Genomic DNA, 23620 nt, shown 5'->3' with positions numbered 1-23620 from the left:
ATCCCCACCTTAATTTAGATTTTTTTTTTTAGTTTCTCTGCAAACATGAGCAAAATTTTAATCAGTTCTTAGTCTTTTGAATAGTTGAAGATAGTATAAACACAATAATTTTCCTTTTTAAAAAGAAGTTCTTTATTTGTTTTTGCTTTGGGTCAAAGATGGAATTGTAAAGTATGAGAGAAGATGGTCTTCTATGTTTTTTCATCTCCTCTTTCAGATATCCTTTCCTTCCTTCTGCTAGCTTACCACCCTCCCAGCTAACAAAGAGTTATTACAGTTAATACCCTGCTAAAGCATTAACTCACAACTAAAGTCTTATGTCCTGCCTTGGCCTTTCTCCCTTCCTAGGGACTAAGAAGTCTACTAGTCCTGGTGAGCTGGGAACAGATAGCTCAAGTGATGGCTCATAAGGGCTTAATTAAGACCCAGCCTGGATAATTTGCATTTTAATGAAAAACATTTCTGCTACCCACTCATTTGAAGGAAGCAAATAGAAATTTCACACACCACATATACAATGTTGATCTAACCCAAATTGTTCAGCATTTCTGGAAAAATAGTTTTCTTTGTATGTCTTTGAATTGCTTTGTGAAATATTTAGATTTCCCCATCTTGTTTTTAAAAGTTAGGTATGGTGAATATTGCTGAGTTGAGAGAAAGAAGTACTTTCTGACCATTGCATATCTGTACATTATGTCCCAGATCCATTTTCCACATCTTGGGTGTCTCTTTCATTCTACAAACATTCTTTGTATATATCTTGGTATCAGTATATTTGCAGGTTAAAAAAATAAATAAATAAGTAAAAAGTGGACACAGAAAAAAAAAGATTACTAAGTACTATTCAACTGCTGATGGTCTACAAAATTACTACTTATACTTTATATTTTTACAGTCCTCCACAGTTTACATTTTAAAAATGTATTTCTCACTTATTTATTCTTGCATATGTTCACTATAACAACACCCAAGTATATAAAGAGAATCTTCCTTGTAGATCAATGATTAAGATAATTTTAATCTGTTTTCATAGAAAATTAATTTGAAAGAATTGACTTTGCCCTATCTAAAATCTACATTCTTTTGATTTCTGAGTCCACTGTCCTTTTCTCTAAATCACAGTTCCCAGTAAGATCAGAACTTCTTAAATTTATGTTCCCAGTCTCCTCTGATATCTGAATGTTTATGTCACTAAGTTTCAGTATTTCATTTGTCCCAGTTGAATTTCCTATCTTTTTTTGAAGGATTTTTTCTGTAATTATTCGTAACTTAGAATCATCTACATTAAGATTTGCTGGAGTAGTCTGAGTTTTTACATTTAAGTAATTTTTTCATTTATGATGTTTAAGGGATCTAATCTGATCTCTCAAAATAACAGTTGTGGTTCTGTAATGAGGTCTTTAAAATATCATGGTCCTGATGCCTGGAGTAAGTTCGTTTTTTGTTGTTTTTTTTTTTTTGTGTGTGTGGGGGGGGTTTTTTTTTTTTTTTTTTTTTTTTTTGTATAGCCTGTACCTATTTTAGTTATTTTCTTCTTCCAGTACAGCTGGAATTTTATCCATCCAACTGTTGACATAACAATAAATAAAATACTGCTAGTTTTTTTTCCTCCCTCTCAAATTTGTTATTCTCTTTAGCATAATGTATTTAAAGGACTTCAGATATTTATTTAGCTGCTTGCACAGGCTTTTGCAGGCTAATCTTGTCCCTATATCAATGCTTTTTTCTGTACTCACTTTTAGTGTATATTGACTTAAGTTCTCTTTCTTTCTGACTTTTCCATTTCACATTGAGAGCATCTGGTATTTTTCCTTGCTGTTCTTAATTTCTTCACCATCTATAGTATTCCTTCTTTCTACTGAGTTTTTGTTATTTGCTCATGTTCCACTTAACAGTTCACTAATAAGTTTGTTCTATTGCTCCATAATTGTGTCTTATGGATAAGTTTTTGTTCCCTGGTATGAATATAGGATTATTCCTTAACACATCTTTTATAAAGATCTCTCCAAGAAGATGACCAAGCAAGAATATACAGAATATCTAGAGTATGTGCATTTACTCAGTTTTCCACTCAACAGTTACTTGAATGCTTACCATTGATTACACTCCAGTAGGAGGTTGAGACAAGTAAACCGATCATCTAAGACATTGTGATATGTGAGTTGAAAGAATAAGTGTGTGTGTGTGTGTGTGTGTGTGTGAAGATTTCTCAGTGCTTGCTTTAAAGTATCAGAAATGGTATCAGAAAAGGACCTACTACTAGGTCTGTTGTCTGATACCAATGAACAAATAGGGTTGGCTAGACTTAGCAAGGCAAGGAGAATTGGGGCAGGGTACTCATTTACACAAAGCTCTCAGGTTGGAAGGTTAAATAGTTCATTGTGACTGCATCATGGAGTTCAAGAGAGAAGCTGTAGAAGGGATACGGATGGACTGATAACATGTTAGGGTGTTCCCTAAGTACAAGGATTTTTAAGGCCATGGAGCATCATGATCAAATGGGTAGTTAGAAAGAATCATCAAACTGTACCGTGAAGAATGATTTGGCAGAAAAGAGCTGTAAGGAGACCACTTAAGTGTTCATTGAAGTGATGGAGGGTAAAGATAATAGTGATCTGTACCAAGGTAGGGTAAGTAGAAGGATTTAAGAGACATTTAGCAGGGAGTCCTTCAGAATTATTGACTACAGGGGAGGTGTACATTAAGAGAGAAAGAGATATGGTCAAGGGTGATTGGAAGTCCTTCAGTTCCCTCTTCCCCTCCCAGTCCTCTGTCATTGATTTTAGACACTGATAGATTTTAAGCTATCATACCCATGGTCATAAAATAAATACATTTGGGCCTAGTAGGAAACTTACATTAAATTTTAGTATTTTCTGAATTCTCTATAGAAAGACTTTTAGGTTATGGAGCATAGTTTGCATTAACAATATTCTGTTAAAAGATTAAACAGCATGTACTTAGGTATATAAAATAATTTTACAATAATGAAAAAAATAAATTTAGTTAATATGTCAAGGAAATGTAAAGTTACAGCCCCATTTTTAAAACAAGTTATACCATCAAAAATCCATTCATTAATGATAGATTTATTAAGCAAAGAAAGAATATAAACTTTTCCATTTATTATAGATTTACCCATCCATTGCCCAACCTTCATTAAAATAAAATCTAGATATAATATGTAAAGTAATCAAAATATATGTTAAGGGTGTATACACACACACATATTTAACACCAAGTAGTTCCAAGGGTTCCTAGGAGCCATTTCTGATTCCCTAGAAGAGTCTCAATCAGTGATCAAGTTATGCCTGTGCAACCATACCACTGTACTAGCAAGTTGTCAGTCGCCAGTTTACTCCTCACTGTCATCTAAGCAGTCATTTCTCTCCCTCCGTTTCCTTCCTTTGCTTTCGTTTAAGTTACTCTGTTTTGTTTTGTTTTTACCAGACCTCCCTTAAATTCCTGGATTTGAGAAGTTATCTTAAGACCTGTGAAAGAAAATGGAACTGGCACCTTTGTTTTGGTCTTAGCGCTACCAAAATCATCTCTGTGATGATGAATTCTCTGCTTCTTTAGGATCTTGGTTCCTACATCTGTAAAATGAGAAAGCTGAAGCTGATTATTGATAAGGGGCCTCCCAGCTATGATTCTTTCTTCTGCCTTTTCTTTCTCTGGTCCTGTATATCCAGTTGCTTCCAGGTCTTTGTTTACTTGAGGGCCCCACCGGTGCTTGAGATTTGTTATCAGATCCACCTCTTAAATGAAGGCTTCTGTAGTTTGTTCAGCCCCACTACCAGCATCAAGGAATTTTAAAGAGTGGGTTACTAGAAAGCAGTCCCAGGAGAAGGCAAGGCAGCACAGCAGGTGAAAGTCCTATGTTTAAATGCCAGGAATGCAGCTAGTTGGGAAACTTGCCCCTTTGTAACATTCCCTTGCCATTTCTTTTGTAATTATTCTTTAACCAGACAAATGTTTGACGTTTTTATTTGCTTGTTTTGTGTTGCCTTTTGTGTGTATGTATGGTGCATGTGCAGGCACTTTTTCTTGGGATGTGAAAAGTGGGAAGGTTGAAAAGGAGGGAGAAACCACAGAACATTTTTTACCAGGAACCATGCTGTCTCTAGAAAATTCTAAGATTTTCTTAGGAAGGTTGTAACTCTCTCCCCTGCCCACAAGTGTACTATTTGCAATTTTGTTAGGGCAATCCCAGCTCCACTTCTCTCTTCAGGTTCTGCTCTACAGCATATTCCTGAGCCCTCCTTCCATTGCTAATGTAAGTCCTCCTAGTGTTGATCACCAATTACATTTAAGCTCCTTAGACTTCATTAAATGTTATTCTTTAAAATACATATTTAGGGCCTCCCTGGTGGCGCAGGCAATTGAACACCGCACTGTGAAGCTGTCTGCAGCCTCTGCTGCGTGGGTTCAATCCCAGCCAATCGGGGAGATACCCACATGGCACAGCAGACCTCTCCTGACTCGCCTGCTGCTCCCTCAGCAGTGTATTTCGGTCAGTCTGCCTGTTCTGTTCCCCACTCTGTCTCTGATAAATCCTTTCACCCTCCTGCCCATCTGGCCTGTACCCCAGTTCTTGTATAAATAAATAAATCTTTAAAAAATAATAAAATATATATTTAAATTAGGCTCATGTGCAAAATAGGAAAATACCAAGTCAGTTTCCTGGTGTTGTAGAATATACAGTAATGTCTTCTATTACACATTTTAAGTACACTAAAAATAAGGTGGCTTTTCACGTACAGGTCTGTTTAGTTGCTGAGATAAAAAATCTAAAATGTAATCCTTTATAAAGGATTATAAAGTCATTGGGCCTAACTTACTTTCTGTGCTCATTGTGATTGCTATGACTTGTTGAAGTTGATCCCAACTTGCAAAATTGTCATGCATACTTTGGCAAAGTGGTTTTTGCAAGGATTGAAAACATGTGGTCATTAAAAGCTGTTTCACAAAATATATTGTTACTACTATGAAAAATAGTAATGTTTAAATGTTATATCCACTCTAGATAAGCTTAATTAGAAGCAGGATATTTTTTAAGCTATCTTGGTCTATGTCTAAGTGTATTTTAAATTGAAATGGATCTTTGAACAGCTGTACGTTTGTGGAACCAGTTGTCCTTGGGGTTGTTAGTTTGCTACTAGAGCCATTTCCAAAACCTATCACTGTGGTAAGGAAGGTGACACCTGTTAACCAAAGATAAGCAGATAATTCCATTAAGCCCCCCGTTTTACTTCAACTTCCTAGTTGCTACTGTTCTCACATCTTCCAAAAAGCAAAGATGATGAAATTGCAACATCTCTTCATTTTTCTAATACGCAAGATTAAAAGTTGCCCTTTGCTGATTCCTTGTTTTACGGGTGGAGAACACATTGATTTTCCTGCTTTCCTAGGACTGTTCAGATGTCTGGATGGCAAGTCTTCTGAGAAGCAAAGGACTATCTGTAATTTATGTTTAGCAAAATAGCGGTTGTAGTAGAAATGTGTGTTTGTGGAATGCAGCAGAAAGGGAATTGAATCACTTGGAGGAATCCTTTAAGGCACACCTTAGGGGGAAAAAAAATATATATATATATATATAGTGTAATGAAGTCTTTCGTACATTTCAAAGTCCACTGGAAAGTACTGGTTTTTCCCCATCTTAAACCTGTAACGCTTAGTGATCAAGGTCTCTGGACCCACCTACAGTAATATAATAAGTTGGTGCTGTTTAAGTAAGATGTAAATCACGGACTGCGTTGTCCAGCGGCATCCCAGGTGGGCCTGGCAGGGAGGACTCTGCAGAGCAGACTTTCACCAGGTGGCTCCGCCTCAACAGGGACCAGGGACCTTTGCTTTGAAACCCACCAGAAAAAAATACACCATACATTGTTATGATGAAACTGACCGGGAGGGCTTGGCGGTAAGGTCGAAAAACCAAGATAAATTGTAGCCAGCGCTGCAGGTAGAACCGGTGCTGGCGCGGCGGCCGCGCGGGCGGGGCGGCCGCGGCACCTGCGAGGAGCGCGGTGGGTGGGCGTGGCCGGCGGGCGGGCGGGGGCGGGGCGGGGCGGGGGCGGGGCCGGCCGGCGGCGCCGGCGGTTGAAAGGGGGTGGAGTTGCCCTTGGAGGCGGCACCGGCCCAGGGCCCCGAGGCCCGACGCGCCCTATCGGGCCCGAGCCCAGTGGCCCCGCGGAGCCGGCGCGCTCCCGCCTGCAGGGGGAGGGCGGACAGGGCGCGGGGACCGGCCAGGCCGCGGCGGGCGCTGTTTCTCTTTCACTTTCCTTCGCTGGGAGGCCGGCGCGCTGGCGGGCGAGGAGCGGCGGCGGCCGCAGCCGCGGGTAGGTACCGGGAGGTCCTCGCGCCCCGGGGGCCGGGCCCGGCCGCGCCCCGCTCCGAGCCCAAGTTCGCGCCGGGAGCGGGAGCGGCACCCCCGGGCACCTGCCGCGGCCGGGGCCGAGCGCCCGGGGCCGGCCGGCGGGGCTGGGACTGGGGCGCGGAGCCCTCGGCGGGGCGGCGGGCGCGGGCCCCGGGGAGGCGGCGCGCTCCGGCGCCCCCCGGCGCTCCCCGGCGCTGCCCGGCCTGAGCGGCGAGTGCCGGCCGGGCCGCGCACCTGCGGGCGGGCGGGGCGCTCTGGCGCAGGGACCGCCCAGGGCCGGGCCGCCGGGTCCCGCGGGCGGACGCGGAAAAGTTCCCTCCCGCCGCCGCCCGCCCCCCCACCCGCCCGCGCGCGCCTCCCGGGCCCCCGGCGCCGGGCTCCGCGGCCGGCTCCCTCCACCCCGCCAGGTCCGCCCGGGGTGTGCGCTCTCCGAGGACTTTGTCTTCCTCTGGAGTTGCAGGGCAAACCTGCGGGGAAGGCAGGGCTCCTAACTCCGGCGGATGCAGGATTAAGCCGAGGCCCCTGCACGGGTATTCCATGCCTTGCGGTCACGCCGGCTGAGGCCCCGAACCCCCACCCGCTGTTTGTGTTTGCGACCGCCTTCTGCTGCTCGCCCTGCGCGAATTCCGAGCCATGCCTAGGAGGGTTGCACCCGGCACTGACTCTGTGCGCCTTCTCAGTGACAGACAGTGTCGTACTGCTTGGTGCTTGCCTGTGAGTTAACAGCTATGATAGGAGAAAAGTTCCTGTTCATGGGGTGCACTTAGGATTCAGCACCTTCTCTCATGCTGTATTTTCTAAGAGGACGTATTTGTAGATAAGAACCCTTTAAAAAAATTTTTTTAAGGGTTATCTACAAGCTAACCTTTTCTAAATATTTTTGGGGAAAACGTAATGACGTTCAGTTTCTGCAGTGTGCCACCATTGTGTGTATGCTCTCATTTAATTCTCACCATACTGTGAGGCTGGTACTTTTATTTTCATTTTAGGGCTAAGAAACAGTGGGAAGAGGATAACTAACATTGCCCATTTCACCCATCTACTAAAAGTTACCTGTTGCTGTCAAAGATTTTGAGGTCTAATAGAAGAGTTAGTGAGTAACTATAAATCAGAGGAAAAGGAAACTGTATCAGGGGACAAGAAAGGGTTAAAAACCATTGTAAAGATTACACTGAGGATAGCCCTGGAGAAGGATGTAGAAGTATAGGTAGGATCTAGACTGAGAAGCTGAGAAGCGGGAGGGCTTGTTGGATAGAGGACTAGAGAAGACTGCAGGAGAGAGCTACTTTCCCTTGGCAGGAAGGGAAGAGTTAAAGATGTCAAGGCCAGCCTGTGGAGGGTCTCATGTGACAGGCTGAGAAAATCAAACATTTTTCTGTTTTTAAGGAGGAGACACTGACATTCTTTTAGAAGAGAACCCCAAAGTCATAGAATAAAGTAAATCTGTTAGCAGAACGTAAGATGGATTGCAGGTGGGAAGGCAATATACAAGTAGTGTGGCAGTGGGTGAAATGGAAAAAGACATCAAACTTGATCTGACTAGATGTGGGGTACAAAGTAGAGAAAAGGAGTGCGTTGATAGGACAGATAATGACTTCACTTTTTGAATCTCTCAACTTGTATTTGGCAGGAACTCCTAATAGCAGTCAAGCAGATAGTTAAAATGCATTCCTGAAGATGATGTCAAAACAGGTAGATAGCCTTCTGTGCCATTTGTATAGAGGTGATAGTTGAAGCACCAGATTTGGATGAACTTGTTGTTACTCTGAATTAAATTCTAGGTTTACAAAGTTAATATTACAGTGAGGGAAATGTTCTGTTCATCTGTTCACCCAATTTGGAATGTAACATACTAATATAATGATATTTATACAGTATGAGGAATTTAACACTTTATCTATTTTAAATGATCATGGAAACAGATATGGGAAAACAGATCAACCAAAAGGAGTGATGACCATCAATCTCGTGATAAATCCGGATGATAGTTCCCATGCCTCAGGACGTCCAGTTGGGTACTTCACACCAACTCCTGGGATCAGACTTTCATCCACTTAATACCCCTCTTTGCCTGTACTGCTAAAGCCTTCCTAGCTCATCACGAATGGCTACTCAAAGGAAACACTTGGTGAAAGATTTCAATCCTTACATCACCTGCTATATCTGCAAAGGGTATCTTATCAAGCCAACCACAGTGACAGAATGCCTCCACACCTGTAAGTATTCTTTTATGTCATCTATCAGAAATTATCGATAATACTTGTTCTTTTTTAAACCACCACATTTTGGTTTTTACTAGATTTTAACTTTTAAAAACAATGCATATTCTAGAAATTATCTTGACTTTGAATTTATTGTCATTGGGCTATTAGTGGCATGGAAATTTTCTTCTGTTAAATCATGATCGTTGACTTATCTGTTCTAAAATGTTCTGAAAATCATAAGCATGTTTGTCGGTCGTGTTTTTTAAAAATATATTTTAGTTTTTATTTTTAAAAATTACACTGAAGGAATTAATCTGCTCAGAGGTTTTGTTAGATGAGGATATGCATAATTGTTTTTTATCAAGAAATCACTTTATTAAGGTATGATTGACATAGAAAAAGCTGTACTATTTAAATGTATTCAGTTTTTTGAGTTTGGAAGTATACACCTGTAAATCCATGGCCACAACTCTGCCATAAGTGTCATTCATCCCCAAAAAATTTCCTCCCACCTTCTCATTTGTTACTTGTGTGATGAGAATACTTAATGTAAATCTACCTTCTATGTGGTAGAGTAGAGCTGTGGGACCCATTCATTTTATGCAACTGAAACTTTGTACTCTTTGTACAGCATTGGCATCACCTGAAACTTGTTACAAATGCAAATCATCAGGCCCTACCCCAGAACTGCTGAATTAGAAACTAGGGGTGGGCCCAGCAATCTGTGTTTAACAAGCTCTCCAGGTAGTTCTAAAGCATGCTCAAGTTTGAGAATCACTGTTGTAATATTGTGTCTATGGAAATCCTAAAATGTTTCTTATCTGTCCCATCAGAAGAAAAAACATTTTCTAGCATTTATACCAGGATTTCACATGCTTTTGTGTTTTAGCCTGTATGAATTTATTTTCCTATTTCAGTGAAAGTGATTCTAGTAATTAATGCCTGTTACATGCACCAAAGTGGTTATTTTATATACTTTATTTCCCAGCTTTACAGTAGTCTTGAAGTAGTTTGGAGTGGTTGTGGGGAGAGAGAGGGTTTAAGATTGTTTTCATTTTGTGGGAACTAATAGTTAAGTAACTTCTCCAGTCTCACAGCTAATGAGTTAGTTACCTGTATTCAGTTCTAAAGCTCATGCCCTTTCTAAGATAATATGGTGTCTTTTTTTTAATGCTGCCTTCCAGTTCTTCTCCTTTTGTTGAACTGACATAATTTTATTCCAGTAGTTTTAAACAGGGTACACAATAGAATCACCTGGAAATGGGTAAAATGGCAAATTTTTTGTTATGTGTATTTCACCACAAAAAATAGAATCACCTAGAAAGCTATTTAAACATACCCAATGTTAAGAACTCCAGCTTGAGAGATTTGGTGGATCCTTTGATGGGCTTCTGTATTTTCAAAAATCTCTTCAAGTGATGTTGGATATTAACTGACTTGCGCTATTTAGTCAGCAAAACTGTGAACTTCCTTGTAGTATTAACTTACTGTTGCCTGGTGTGGTTATTTAACTTGGACAATTATCAGTTAAATGTCATTGAACAGATATGTATTGAATACTGACTATGTCTGGCACCATTCTAGGCACAAAGGATACTGCAGTGACCAAGGGAGTAAAAAAATCTCAACTCTCAATAAGTTTATATTCTGGTAGTGGAAATTAATAATACTAACTATGTTGGGTAATAATAAATGCCACTATGAAGAGTAGTAAAGAATGGTAGATGAGAGAGGTGGGGTCTGAGTCAGCCTCAATGTGCTGATATTTGAACAAAAACTTGAGGAGATTAAACTCTGTGGATATATGAGAAAAGCATGCTGGCCAGAGGTATAAGCCAGCACAAGGCCTTGAGGAGGAGATGTGCTTGTCAGATTTTGGGAATAACAAATCATTTAGAAGCCTATTCCTGCAGGTCAACGGAAAGATTATGGGCCCACAGCAGGGTAATGGGATGTGAGACAAGGCTAGGAGGAGTGTGACTAATTGTGGATGTTGATTGGAGGTAGAACCAATAGGATGTGGCTACTCTAGAGTGGGGACCTTATCTTCTATTTCCATCTTTCCCACTATTCTAAACATAATACCTGGATATAGTTCACACTGTTTTTATTTTGCATTGTTTATATATTTGGGTTTCTCCAGCAAAATACTGCCATATCTGGAAGATGTGATGAAAGCACAGATTCTCCAATTTCTATTTGTATACTGTAGGTTTTATACCTTCTGAAACAACAGTTTCTTTGAGGTATAATCCCAAATTAGATGTTACTTTTTGGAGGAAAATTGAAAGATTCTAGAACTATAAAAATTTCTGTTTATAGGTCTGAGACAACAGGCATGTAGGCAATGTCCGTTAGGAATTAAGAATTTTTAAAAACATTTTTAGAATATAGGAAAGAGACTTGTAGGTCTTAGATTGGGAGAGAGAGAGGAAGACATGCTCTGCTGGGACTATAAATTAAGGGATGTTCTAACTCTTACATCAGAGTCCTGGAAAATTTTTTGAAGTTGCTTACAGTATATTTGCTGGTGTTTTGTATAGGTTTTTGACTTGAAATGAAAGATTTTTCACTAATTTAAGAACAAAGGACCGTTGTTCCAGCAGCTAAAATGTAAAGAATACAGTACATTTGTTCTTTACTCTTTTGTGGTTAGAAGCCACTTAAAGAATCTAATGATTCTTTCCTCAGAAAAAAGCCGAGTTTATGGACATATAAGACAGGAAAGCTTTCTTCTCCCTCCCCATTTGGAGATAAGTCAGTAATCGCTTAACTAAGAATGAATTCTTTGGAAGAGCACATTCTTGTACTTAACATTTAACTATACAGAGAAAGGGCTAGCTGATAGTTTAATGTTTTCGATGTGATGGTTAAGGGACTTGGTGATTTTATGTGGTAATCTGTCAGAGTGAAGGAAAAACTTGTTCAAAAACAAATTTTACCATGTTATAACTAAGTATAAATATAAGTTAAGATACAGAGAACACTTGATGTATTGATGCTCAATATTTTAAAAGTCATTGTGACATACACTTGTTATTCAAGTGTTATTCAAAATGCAGTCTGTAGACTACCAGCATCTACAACAATACCGTCTAGGAACTTGTTAGAAGTTCAGGTTATTTGACTTTGCCATAGACCTATTGAATCAGAATCTCTGTGGAGGAGGCCTGAAGTCTCTGTACTAACAAGCTCTTTAGGTGATTATTTGGTGCATTAAAATTTGAGAAGCACTGCTGTGGACTAGATATTTTAATACTAACATCTTTTGGATAATTTGTACTTTCAACCATACAGTCATTAAAATAACTGCTAATATAAGTTTAAAATAATAGTTGTTATTCATTGAATGTCATATTTGGGGCCCTGATCTTAACACTTGTTGTCTTCCAAAGAATCCTTCTAGTTTTGTAATATTTTTTAATCATTCAACAAATGTTTATTAGTACTTCCATTGTGCCAGTCATTGGTAGGAATAGTCTGTGCATTCCTAGAATTTATGTTCTAATAGGAAAGACAGACAGTAAGCAACTGATATAATTTCAGATTCTGTATATAATAAATGCTATAAGGAAAAATAAAATAGAATAGTCTTTTAAGAAGTTACCATTTGAGCAGAGACCAAAATAACAGGAAGGGGTATGTTATGAGAGAATGTTTGAAGCATGAGAACTTGAGATTCTTATTCATATTTTCTCAGAAATAAGACTCAGAAAAGGTCAAGTAACATAGCTAACATGCTAGAGGTAGGTTCTGATTCCTGAATATCTGACCCAGGCACAGGAGGTCCTGGATAATCTTATGGAACTGTTTCAGCGGAGTGAGTGATAAGGAGTAAAAGTCTGGACAGGTGTGACAGGATAGAAATGTCTTTATTTCCTGGTGATCATTGTACTTTATGTAATTATTTCACTTTACAAAGGGTAAAAGATGAGAAGAAATAAATTAAAGAGAGTATGTGTAGAGAAGTCTAAAATGGAAAAATAGCTGACAGTAGGGCAATAGGAGCAACAGCAATTTGGGTATTTTTGTCACGGGGTAACATGTTGGAATATTAGTGAGACTGGTAAATAGCAAAAAATGAGTGTAGTCCTGGAGCAAGGGGATCTAGTGCACAGAATAGAGATTGACTTCAGATAGGTACTCAGAAGTTCTGAAAACATGCAAGAGTACAAAATATGGGTGCTAGCTAGGGGGTAGGTGTGGCAGTATAAATTCACTGAAGAATGAGTGTTTGGGTGAGGGTGTGTTTGGGGGGTTTTGAGGAGAGAGGAGAAGGATGAAGTATTGGTGAGACGCATATAATGAACTTGGGGCTTTGAGTATGACTCCCTAGCAGATGAAAGACCCACTTGCCATGGATTTAAGTTAAGAGATCTATCAGCATGGTGCACATTTTCCTCCCACAATGTTCAGCTGAGGAAGCAGAATATATCGAGTTGGATTTAGCCAGAATTAATAGTTTAACTGAGCAAGTATGAAGCAAGAAGACAGAGAGAGAGAGCAAAGTAACTCCTGGACCCAGTGAGGTGATGCTGAAATTGTAGTAAATGTACAAAATTAAGAAGGGAACTTGTAATACAAAAATGTTACTCAATCTTGGACCCTCCACCCCAGAAAAAGAACTATCAAATGTGAAAAGATAGGCAGTTCCCATTTAGATGAAGTAGTGTATGTAAATATACTTGAATTGCAAGGCTATCTGTAAGGTAGACATGGTTACAGAGAATTAATACCACCAATAATGGACATTTCAAGTTCCATTAGCAAGGTGATCTGTTTTTTAAAAATGGTTGTATCAAACTAATCATAGTCTGATGTCATTCAATACTTGATTACTGTGATTTTCCTTGTGATTTAATGCTTATCCAGTGATCTGATTTATAGTGATAGCTCACATTTATTGAATATTTACAATTATCAGACACTTAGTTATACATTTTGCATGTTATCTCATTTAATCCTCATAAGAACCATGTGAGATAAGTACTCTTATCTCCCTTGAACCATAAAATCATTTTGCCTAATGGAATACCTAGGATTCAGATTTAGGCAGTCTGCCTCAAGGTTATCTTTTGTCTTGAACAACTATGTTGTTTTATCTTGGCTTTTCATGTATATCTGCATTATAGGAAAAGTATGCTAACCTCAAACTATTTTGATTATGTTTTATCCTATGACAGTGATGTCCTAATGGTGAATAATAAAGTGACTTCTTATAATTTGGCAGAGGGCCAAACCTAGATTGGGGCAACCTAACAGAAGTACTGACCAGTAAGGATTTTGTGGCCAGCTCCTGGCCTCTGTTGCCTGATTTCCTAGTAATCTTTTGACTGCATCAGTGAGAGAGCTTTGCAAAGTTAATAGTCTTGGTGCTAATCTCCTACAGATTCAGCATTTCCTCTCCTAAATATCTAGAATACAGAGAATACAAAAACACTAATTTAAAGGAATATGTGCATGGCTATGTTTGTTGCAACACTATTTACAATAGCTAAGTTATGGAAACAACCCAAGTGCCCACACAGGTGAATGGGTAAAGATGTGGTATAGCCGCATGATGTACTAGCCTGCTATAAAATAAAGATGAAATCTTGCCATTTATGACATGGATGGATGATATTGAAGGGATTATGCTAAATGAAATAAGTTAGATGGAGAAAGACAAAAAAACTAGATGATTTCACTTATACGGAATATAAAGAAACAAAGCAAGGGGACAGCAAAACCAAACCAAACAAACCCTTGCAGTCTAACTGTAGAACTGGGGCTACCAAAAGGGGAGGATGGAGGGTGAGCAGCAAAGGGGGTAGGAGGCCCAATGGATTATGGTGGAGGTAATTTTGGTGCTTTGGTGGTAGATGTGGTATAATTAAATACATTTAAGTAATTTTGAACTTGCAACCCTAAAACATATACGGTGTTTTAAACCGAAATTACTGCAATAAAAATAATTTAAAAAGAGAATAGAGCCCATGAATCTTTTTTAAAAATCTCATTGGTGATTGTGTTCCCTATCTAAATTTGAGAATCCCTGCTTTCGATAGCACAATAACTATTTTCTTATAATAACCTAGCTCAAGTCTAGGAAATGGTAAAAGGATTTTACTTGGTCAGCTTTAAGGCAGAAGTTTGTGTTTGTGATTAAATATAAAGATCAGTTATAAATATGAAATCTTGAGGGCCTCCCTGGTGGTGCAGCAGTTGAGAGCTGGGTTGCGAGGCTGCCTGCAGCCTCTGCAGCGCCGGTTCGATCCCCGGCTACTGGGCGAGGGTCCCACTTGGCGCGCAGACCTCTCCTGCCGCCCGCTGCTCCCCTCAGCAGTGTACTTCGGTCCTTCTGCCTGTTCTGCTCCCTGCTCTGGCTCTGGTGAATTCGCTCACCCACCCGCGCTTCTGACTGTGCCCAGTGCTTATATAAATAAATAAATAAATCTTTTAAAAAGAAAAAAAACCTCACTAAATGTGAAATCTTGATGTGAGAGACCATATGTCACTGGGTTTTAAGATGCTTTGTGTAGTGGTTTGGATTTTAGTCCTGGAGCTTCACAGAGATGGAAGCCCTCTTTGCTGCACAGTTAAGGGCTGCCTACCCCTGCACTACCTCTACCTTTATTTTTGCCAGGGGGTAGTAACAGTCCATGTTATAATCCTGACAGAGCCCTCATATTTGGTAATGCTCCCTAAATGTTAGTACTTGTTGCTATTTAAGTTTTTTTCCAACTGGAATATATGTAGTGATCCTAACATCCTCTTTGATCCAAGTGTTTTGCATCTGTCTATAGAGTGGTTGGTGAGAATAGACTACTTCGTCTCCATCCCCAGGCCTAACTGCACACCGGGATCTTTTTAACGTTCTTGAATGAGTTAACTAGTATAGCTTTTAAACAGAGAGCTTGGCATTAAATGTTTAAGATACTTTAAAAAGTGTGTTTTATAGTAAATATAAACCAAATCATAACTTTTGTAGTGACAAAAAGCTTTCTGAGCATCTACGAGTAAAAAAATCATTTCACTTTTTTCAGTTTTACTGACCTTCTAACCTGAACTTATTCAAGTTCAAATATATATATATATGGTTGTGCCTCATTAAATAGCTTTTTTAATCATGTGGGAGATGTATTTTCTAGAGGTTTTTTTTTTTTTTTTAGAAATAAATAAGTCGCTTAAAAGGACTATTTTGTACAAAATATTTTAAAAGGAGATTCTATAAAATACTGATATTTATATGATTCTATAAATACTGATATATTTAAGCCTCCCAAATCAAGGGGAATGTCATTCTTCTTCATTATGTGTGTGTGTGTGTGTGTGTGTGTGTGTGTGTGTGTGTGTGTATGTGGGGCAGGGAACATGGACCCTCCCCTTTTTAATGGAAGTCACACTAACAATATTAAAAAAAAAAAACAAAAAACGAAATTAATATATTAACCCAGAATAAAAAAAATACTATAATTTCCATGTGTAATATAAAACAGTATTAATGAGATGACTTTTTCATGCTGTTTTTGAAATCTGGTGTATATTTTATATTTACAACACATCTCAGCTTAAATTGGGGACATTTTGAGTGCTCAGGAGTCATATTTTACTAATAGTTACCATATTGAACTCATTGCGTGTAGAACATAGATTGTAACTTCTCATCAGGACCTTGGGCACCAGTGCTGTCTTGAAACTACATCTTTGATGGATGAGCTTTGTATTTCTTTCTTCACCAAGACTTATATCTTTGCCCTTGTTTAGGGTCCTACCTACCCTTAGTATTTTCCTGAGCTAGGTGAGGATGTGCTCCAAGCATATCATGTGCCTCTCTGTTTGGCCAAGGTTGGCAGACAAGTAGGAATGCCTGAGCCCCTTTTGAACTGCAAGGATCAGGGCTCCAGGGCAAGGTCAGAGTCTTAGGACAGGATCAGCATTTGTAATACCCCTTCATTCTTGCTCTTCTCTCCTCTTTTGCCTTCCCCACATTTCAGAGGCTTATTTAGTATCCCTGAGGAAAGAGCAAATACCAGCAGTCTTCTAATGGAATTCGGTTTCTTTGTTCTCCACTTCAGTTTGGTTTAACAAGGCATCACTCTCTTTCCAAACATTATTTTGGACTATCCCTCTGGATCTGGTCCAAACATTATTTTGATCTTTAAAAAGACATTTGGAGCCTTTTCGGGGCCAAGAAATTGTATGTATATGTATGTTTTTAAGTTTTCTGATACTATCTTTCATCCAAATTTTGGAAAAATTACAGTAACTAGTTAACCCTAATAGCTGTGTAATGGTAAGAAAGAGGTAGAAAGTGTGGCACTCATTCAAAAAACACCTGATCACTCTGTCTAAAAGAGCTGGCAGCTCCCAGCACACAACTCTCCACTTTTTTGTGTTTTTTAATTATCTCTACTCTCTAAAATTGTTTGTTTGCCTTTCCAAATAGAGTATACATTCCATATGGGTGTGGACTTTGTTCACCCCTGTATCCCCACCTCCTAGTTGCTTTATGTAAATACATCAGCTTATATGAATAAACTGTGGTTTGTGAATATATCTAAGAAAAAACAGTAAACAAAATAGTATACACTTTTCATTTTGTGGCAGTAGGTTTGAGTTAGGTTTTTTTTGACTTATAATTTTAAGATTTTATAAAGTGTGATTAAAAACAGTACTCTACCTGTAGTAATTTTATTTCTAATTGCATTTTGTTTAAATGATAGTTCAATTAACCCTACATCTTTCTTCTTAGTCTGTAAGACTTGTATTGTACAGCACTTTGAAGATAGCAATGACTGTCCAAGGTGTGGCAACCAAGTGCATGAGACAAATCCATTAGAAATGCTGAGGTAAGTGAAAATATTTAATAGTTCAACTAATTCAAGTAAATTATATAAGCTATTAATAATTTTTATTACACATCATAATACTTGTTGGCACCTTTACTCAGTTAACACAGGTTTAATGAATTTTATGATTTTCATTTTAAGGCAATATGAGAGGAATTAAATAGGAAATACATTTCCAAAGTAAAGGTGGTAGCTTTAGCTCAGACTCACAGAATTACTTGTAGTTATTTTCAGTGTTAATATTCTACTGTACTTTTTACTGAGCTACTGTGCGTTTTATTGAGCTACGTGGTAGTGGGAAGAGGGCAGACCTAGTAAAAAGACTAATCTTTTTTAATTTATCATATATTTGAAAAAGTTTGTACATTTGGGGCCTCCCTGGTGGCGCAGTGGTTGAGAGCTGGGTTGCGAGGCTGCCCGCAGCCTCTGCAGCGCTGGTTCGATCCCTGGCCACCAGGCGAGGGTCCCACATGGCGCGCAGATCTCTCCTGCCACCCACTGCTCCCTTCAGCAGTGTATCATCAGTCTGCCTGTACCGTTCTCTGCTCTGGCTCTGGTGATTTCTCTCACCCTCCCGTGCTTCTGACTGTTCCCAGTGCTTGTATAAATAAATAAATCTTTAAAAAAAAAAAAGTTTGTATATTCAGTAAAACTTCAGGAATGGTTTTAAATAACTGGCATTTACTTAAGAAGTATCATTTATTTTTAAAACTGGAGATGGCCTATCAGATCCTAATCCAAACCCATATTTCCAAATTAGAAAATTGAAATTTATAGAAATGACATGATTTGCCTAAAGTCTCAGTAAACTCTCTTTTTTTGTTTTTAAAGATTTATTTTTATTTATTTATACAAGCACTAGGTACAGTCAGAAGCGCGGGAGGGTGAGAGAATTCACCAGAGCCAGAACAGGGAGCAGAGCAGGCAGAAGGACTGAAGTACACTGCTGAGGGGAGCAGTGGGCGGCAGGAGAGGTCTGCACAATATGCAGGACCCTCCTCCGGTGGCCGGGGAACAGCTGGGAATCCAGCCGGCACTGCAAAGGCTGCGGGCAGCTTTGGAACCCAGCGCTCAACCGCTGTGCCACCGGAGAGGCCCCTCAGTAAACTCTTGATGTCACTTCCTAGCTATAAGCCAGGCATTATATTCCCTGCCTAAGCCTCTAAACCTCTTTTCTTCTCACCGTTCCTACCATTGCTTTACTATAGCTCAACTGTGTGATTTTTAGGGAAGAGTACATCTAAAAACAGAAGCAGATACTTTCTCAATAACAGTTTTATAATACTCATGTGCATGTGATATTTGCCATCATTTTATAAATTTTGGTTTGCAAGTCTTACATTTCAGACATCCTTCATTAACTTTAATGCCTGGAGTTGAAGTAATTTGTCTGCAGGTAAATGTCTAGCCCAGTGATTTTCAATGTGTGGTCCTCAAAACATTAGTGTCTTGTTAGAAATGACAGTTCTCAGGCTCCACTTCAGAATCAGAAATTGAGAGTGAAGCTGCCCTTACTTAGCCAGTTCCCCAGGTGATTCTGACATGTGCTAACCTTTGAGAACCATTGGTCTACTTAGTTGGCAGTCTTGAGCATGACTACTTCTAAGTGGATTTACATTGGTGTTTCTTAACCAGGAGTGCTTTTGCCCCCATGTGTACCTAAATGTTGCCAGAGAGCTGGTTTTCAGGACTGGATGGGTGCTGCTGAGCATCCTACAACTCATAAGACAGCCTTTCCCAGCCTCATCCCCAAATCACCTAGCCCATAATGGAAACCCTGATTTGAATAATTCAAAGAAGAACAAACTTTCCTTCTCAAGTTTTCTCCTAATACTTTTATCAGAAATTAATAACAGTTAATAATTGTCATCTCCTTTTTAAAGTGCTGTTCGTACAGACAAACTATCTTAAATTTTGGTTTTGACTGTCTGATAACCTGAAGGAATCCAGTCACTATTTAATCAAATCTGATCCCTTGACTAAAAGTATGATATATATTTTTTAGCTTTTTATTTGGAAATAGTTTAAAACTTACCAAGTCACAAAAATAAAAGTAGTACAAGGAGCACACTTGTATTCTCTTTACCCAGATGCAGCAATTAACATCAACATTTATCATGTATATATGTACTTGCTCACCCTTTTTTTAACCATTTGAGGGTAAGTTATTTATATCATTGGTCTCTTACTCTTAAAATATTGATAATCATATATCAATAAGGATATATGATATCAAATAAAGATGTATATAAAGATATGATATCAAATAAAGATATTCATATTTCCTAAGAATAGAGATATTCTATGAGTATTGCATGATTAGATTACATCGGTATATAATACTTTATTCTCTATATTCCTATTATATCATTTTTCCTAAAGAACACTAGGAGTGACAGGCAAATCTTTACCACAGGATCCCTCCAGCTGGCTTTCTCTTACTGGCCCAACTATTAGGTAAAGTAGTAGTGTGGAGTTTTGAAATGCCTTAGCAAATCATAATTTATCCCCCAGACTGGACACATTGCTCCTGAACATAAAATGGATTAAGGCTTTTTTCAGTAGATAACTGTCTGTTACACAAATATCAACGGGTTTACTCCTGTGTACCCTTTCTCAGGCTATTGGAGGGTGTACTGAAGCGTAAATCAAGAAAGAGGAAGGGAATGTAACATGGGAGAGAGGTGAAGGAGTAGGAAGATTGTGCAGCAGGCTCCAGAACAGAGTCTGTGCAGGCGCTGTCTGTCACAGCAGCCATCAGCCGCATAGCTGCTGCACACGTGGGGTGTTGCTTGTGCTCCTGAGGAATGGAATTTCAGATTTTATTTAAATTGAAACTTGAAAGCGTATTAATATTTTCCCAGTAAATAGCAATTTCTTATCAAATAAAAATTACTATATGTGTTGCTCTATACGTTTTAATACATAAACAAGACAATTTTAAAATTAATTATACACAAAACAAAATTTTTTTGTTACCTTGCCACGGGTATATTTTGAATTATATATTTGACATTACATCCATATTGTACATCACTGATAGAATGGTAGGAGGAGGATGGAGAACTCTGAGGGGGAACCTCTCATTCAACAAATATGTACTGAGTGCCTGCGATGTTCAGGCACCATTCCAAGTGCTTGATGTCAGTTAGGGGACAAAGTTGGTAAAGATTTTTGCCCTCATAAGGTTAATATTTTTGTAGGGAGAGACATACAATAATCCATATAACAACTAACGTGGTATGTTACAAAGGGGGCGAGGAAGTGCTACAGATGAGGAGTGATCAGAAGTGGGAGGGGAGGGATAGATTGCAGTTTTAAATGGAGTGATGAGTATAGACCTCACTGAGAAGGGAGATTTGATCAAAGAATTTTAGGGAGCTAGCCATGGATAAAATTGGGGAAAGCGTGCTTATACCAGGTAGCAACCAATAGAAAGGGCCTAGGCCAGGAGTATACACACAGCTTGGAGGAACAGCAGAGAGAGAGAGGTGGATGATGAAGTTGGAGAAATTATTGGGAATCCAGGGACATTGTAGGCCACTGTGGGGGAAAAAAACTGTCATTTATTCTGTCTGAGTGAAATGGGGAGCTACTGCAAGGTTCTGATTAGAGGAGACACAATCTGACTTAGCTTTTAAATAAAACAGTCATTTTGATGTCTGTGTTGAGAATATGCAGTGCATGAGCAATGCAAGGGTAGAAGCAGGAAGAGCAATTAGAAGGTAGTCACAGTGGTCCAAGTAAGAGATGGTAAGAGTAAAAGGGGCAAAAAATGGTCATATCTTGCATATATTTTGTAGAAGGATAGCCAGTTACATTTGATGATTCTTTTTTGAGAATGTGGTAAATGAAGAAAGCAATCACTAATTCCAAGGAAAGAAAACAAAGTCGAATGAGGGGATATCTATGCTCTGATTAGACTGTATATATATTACATAATAATAACAATAAGTGCTGGTTATTAATGAGACTATGTGGAGAAGATGAGATTAGGGGGACGGTGTATGTTGGGAAGAAAGGGAATAGCAGGACAGTATCAGAAATCTGTATTTTACATAAAGAAGTCAGAAATATCCAGACAGCAGAAAAAACATGGTTCTGTTGTGTTTTATAGAAATATGAAAGAAAATACTACTAGAATAAATAGGTTGAATTTGAAAGTGGTTGTCTTCGGTTGTAGGAATAGGGAAGGTAGACCATGAGAATTGTATTTTTATGAGTTTAATTTCTATAAATCAAAATTTTTATATACATGTATTTTGATAAAAGCAAATATTAGGAAGAGAAATACTATTTTTTAAAGTACTATTATTAGTTTGTGAAAACTGTGAATGACTTAGTATTTTAAGTCTTGAACATTGATTTAGTTGGAGAGTAGAAAAAGAATATTTGAGCCAGAATGAAGAGCATGAGGAAGAAAAGCAGACTGGAGAAAATAAGGCGTTCTTAGTGATAAGTGAATAAACCAGTAGATGAAAGAAGAGAGGATCTAACAGAACAACACCAGATGTGGCTAGTAGGTTAGACTCAAGTTATATAAACTTATAGCCAGGTGGTGGGGAGAAACTAGTTCTTAAGCAAGCAAGAAATGATCAAATAAGGCTTAAGGAAGATTCATTATGATCATGTTAAATTAAAGGAAAATAACTGTATGCTGTCCTTCAAATAGCGATAATTGAAGGAATGGAAGGATGGAGGTGTGGAAAAACTAGGGAAGAAAAATTGAGAATGAAACGTCAGTGGGACTTGGTAAGAAAATAGACTATCAGAGAGTTGCAAAATTAAGATACTTCATGCATTTTGAGGTTATTTGGGAGAGATGTATCATTTCTAAATTTAATTTTATATAAAATAATGAGAGGTATTATTTTGTTGACGCTTATAGATGAGCCAGTCTTAAACAAAGGGAGATCCTTAAGATGTTGGAACTTGAGCTCAGCAGAGAAATATAGAGTGTGTTGGATAAATTATTTACTTATATGTTAATTTTAAAGTCACAAAAAAGAAAATCCATGAATATTAGAAAAATTTTAAGAAGGAAGTTTTAGACTACTCTTAAACTGCTGCAGAGCAATATAGGAGAAAAATGACTTTAAAAATACTTCTAAAAATTTCAAATCTAGTCACTTGGAAGTTATGAATGATTTCGGCAGTAGGTCCATAGGCAAAATCCACACTATATGACAGAAATAATGTAGATTATACTTTCAAAGTTCTTCTAGTTGGAAGACAGTAAATTTCTTAAAATAATTGAGTGAAAGCCATGAAGAGTTTCACTCTTATATAATAGAAAAACTGTCAAGATACCTACATTTTAAAATATTTTTCGATTCTTTTTTTTTAATCAAATTTTATTGATTCACCATTCATTTACAAAATTATTTCAGGAGCTCTGCTTCACACCTCGATATGTGTGTATGTTTCACCCATCACGTTGACCACTACTGTATCCTTTTCTCCCACCCCGTTCCCTTCCTTCAGTATCTGCCATATTTTTCACAGAAACTGAGTTATTTTTGTTCTAGAAAGGTAAAATGACTGAATGTTCTATATTTCTCAGAAGAGAGGAATGGAGATTATTTCCTATATAGGAAAGAGTGTGGTAGAAATTTTGAGAGTTGGTATATCAGCTATTGCTGCATAGCAAACCACCCCAAATGTTCATGCTTAAAATGATAGATAAGCATCTATCTTTCATTATTTTGGATGGTTCATAAATCTGGATGGCTTTGGTCTTAGATAGGGTCACTAGACTCCAGCTGGTCAGGTAGGCTATCCTGCTGATCTTGGTTGGGTCTTGTCAGATGCTGAGGGATGGACTGTCAATGGACTAGTGTAAGATGATCTCAGCAAGACAGCTTGACTTTCCTCTTCATGGGGTCTCATCCTCCAGACTTGTTCTCATGGTGGCAGGATTCTGAGAGAGAAAGAGCAAGAGCACAGACGCTTGTAATGCCTCTAAAAACTTAGGCTGTGAACTAAGCACAGTGTCACTTGTGCCACATCCTATTGGTCTAAGCATACTTCAGGGCCAACCCATATTATCAGGGAGGGAATAGAGTCGGAATCTTACTCAGTGGAGGAATTTCAAAGTTATGTTCGTAGGATATACATATGGAGAGGACTGGACACTGGACCATTTTGTAATCTGCAGTTGGAAAGGCTTAAAATAGGTAAGCACCATGTGCAGCAAAGTTTGGTACAGT

General features: G+C 38.7%; 1 protein-coding gene across 10 annotated transcripts in view; it reads left to right on the top strand.

Moving 5' to 3' along the window:
- PCGF5 (polycomb group ring finger 5) overlaps window positions 1-23620 on the top strand; it is an 88900-nt gene that overhangs the window by 34306 nt on the left and 30974 nt on the right. For all 10 annotated transcript variants that reach the window (XR_008549991.1, XR_008549990.1, XR_005122698.2 and 7 more), the window contains 2 exons: window positions 8299-8592; window positions 17315-17411. Coding sequence is in view for 5 of the 10 variants with exons in the window: in XM_054690377.1 (XP_054546352.1) it covers window positions 8481-8592; window positions 17315-17411 (209 nt within the window). In the remaining 5 variants the exon portion in view is untranslated. The remainder of the gene's footprint in view (window positions 1-8298; window positions 8593-17314; window positions 17412-23620) is intronic.

This window comes from Talpa occidentalis, unplaced genomic scaffold (genome assembly GCF_014898055.3).
Source record: "Talpa occidentalis isolate TD23 unplaced genomic scaffold, MPIMG_talOcc4v2.1 talOcc4.8, whole genome shotgun sequence".
NCBI classification, from domain to species: domain Eukaryota; kingdom Metazoa; phylum Chordata; class Mammalia; order Eulipotyphla; family Talpidae; genus Talpa; species Talpa occidentalis.
Note: the sequence above shows the minus strand (reverse complement) of the source record. Positions and strands in the feature narration are given on the sequence as shown.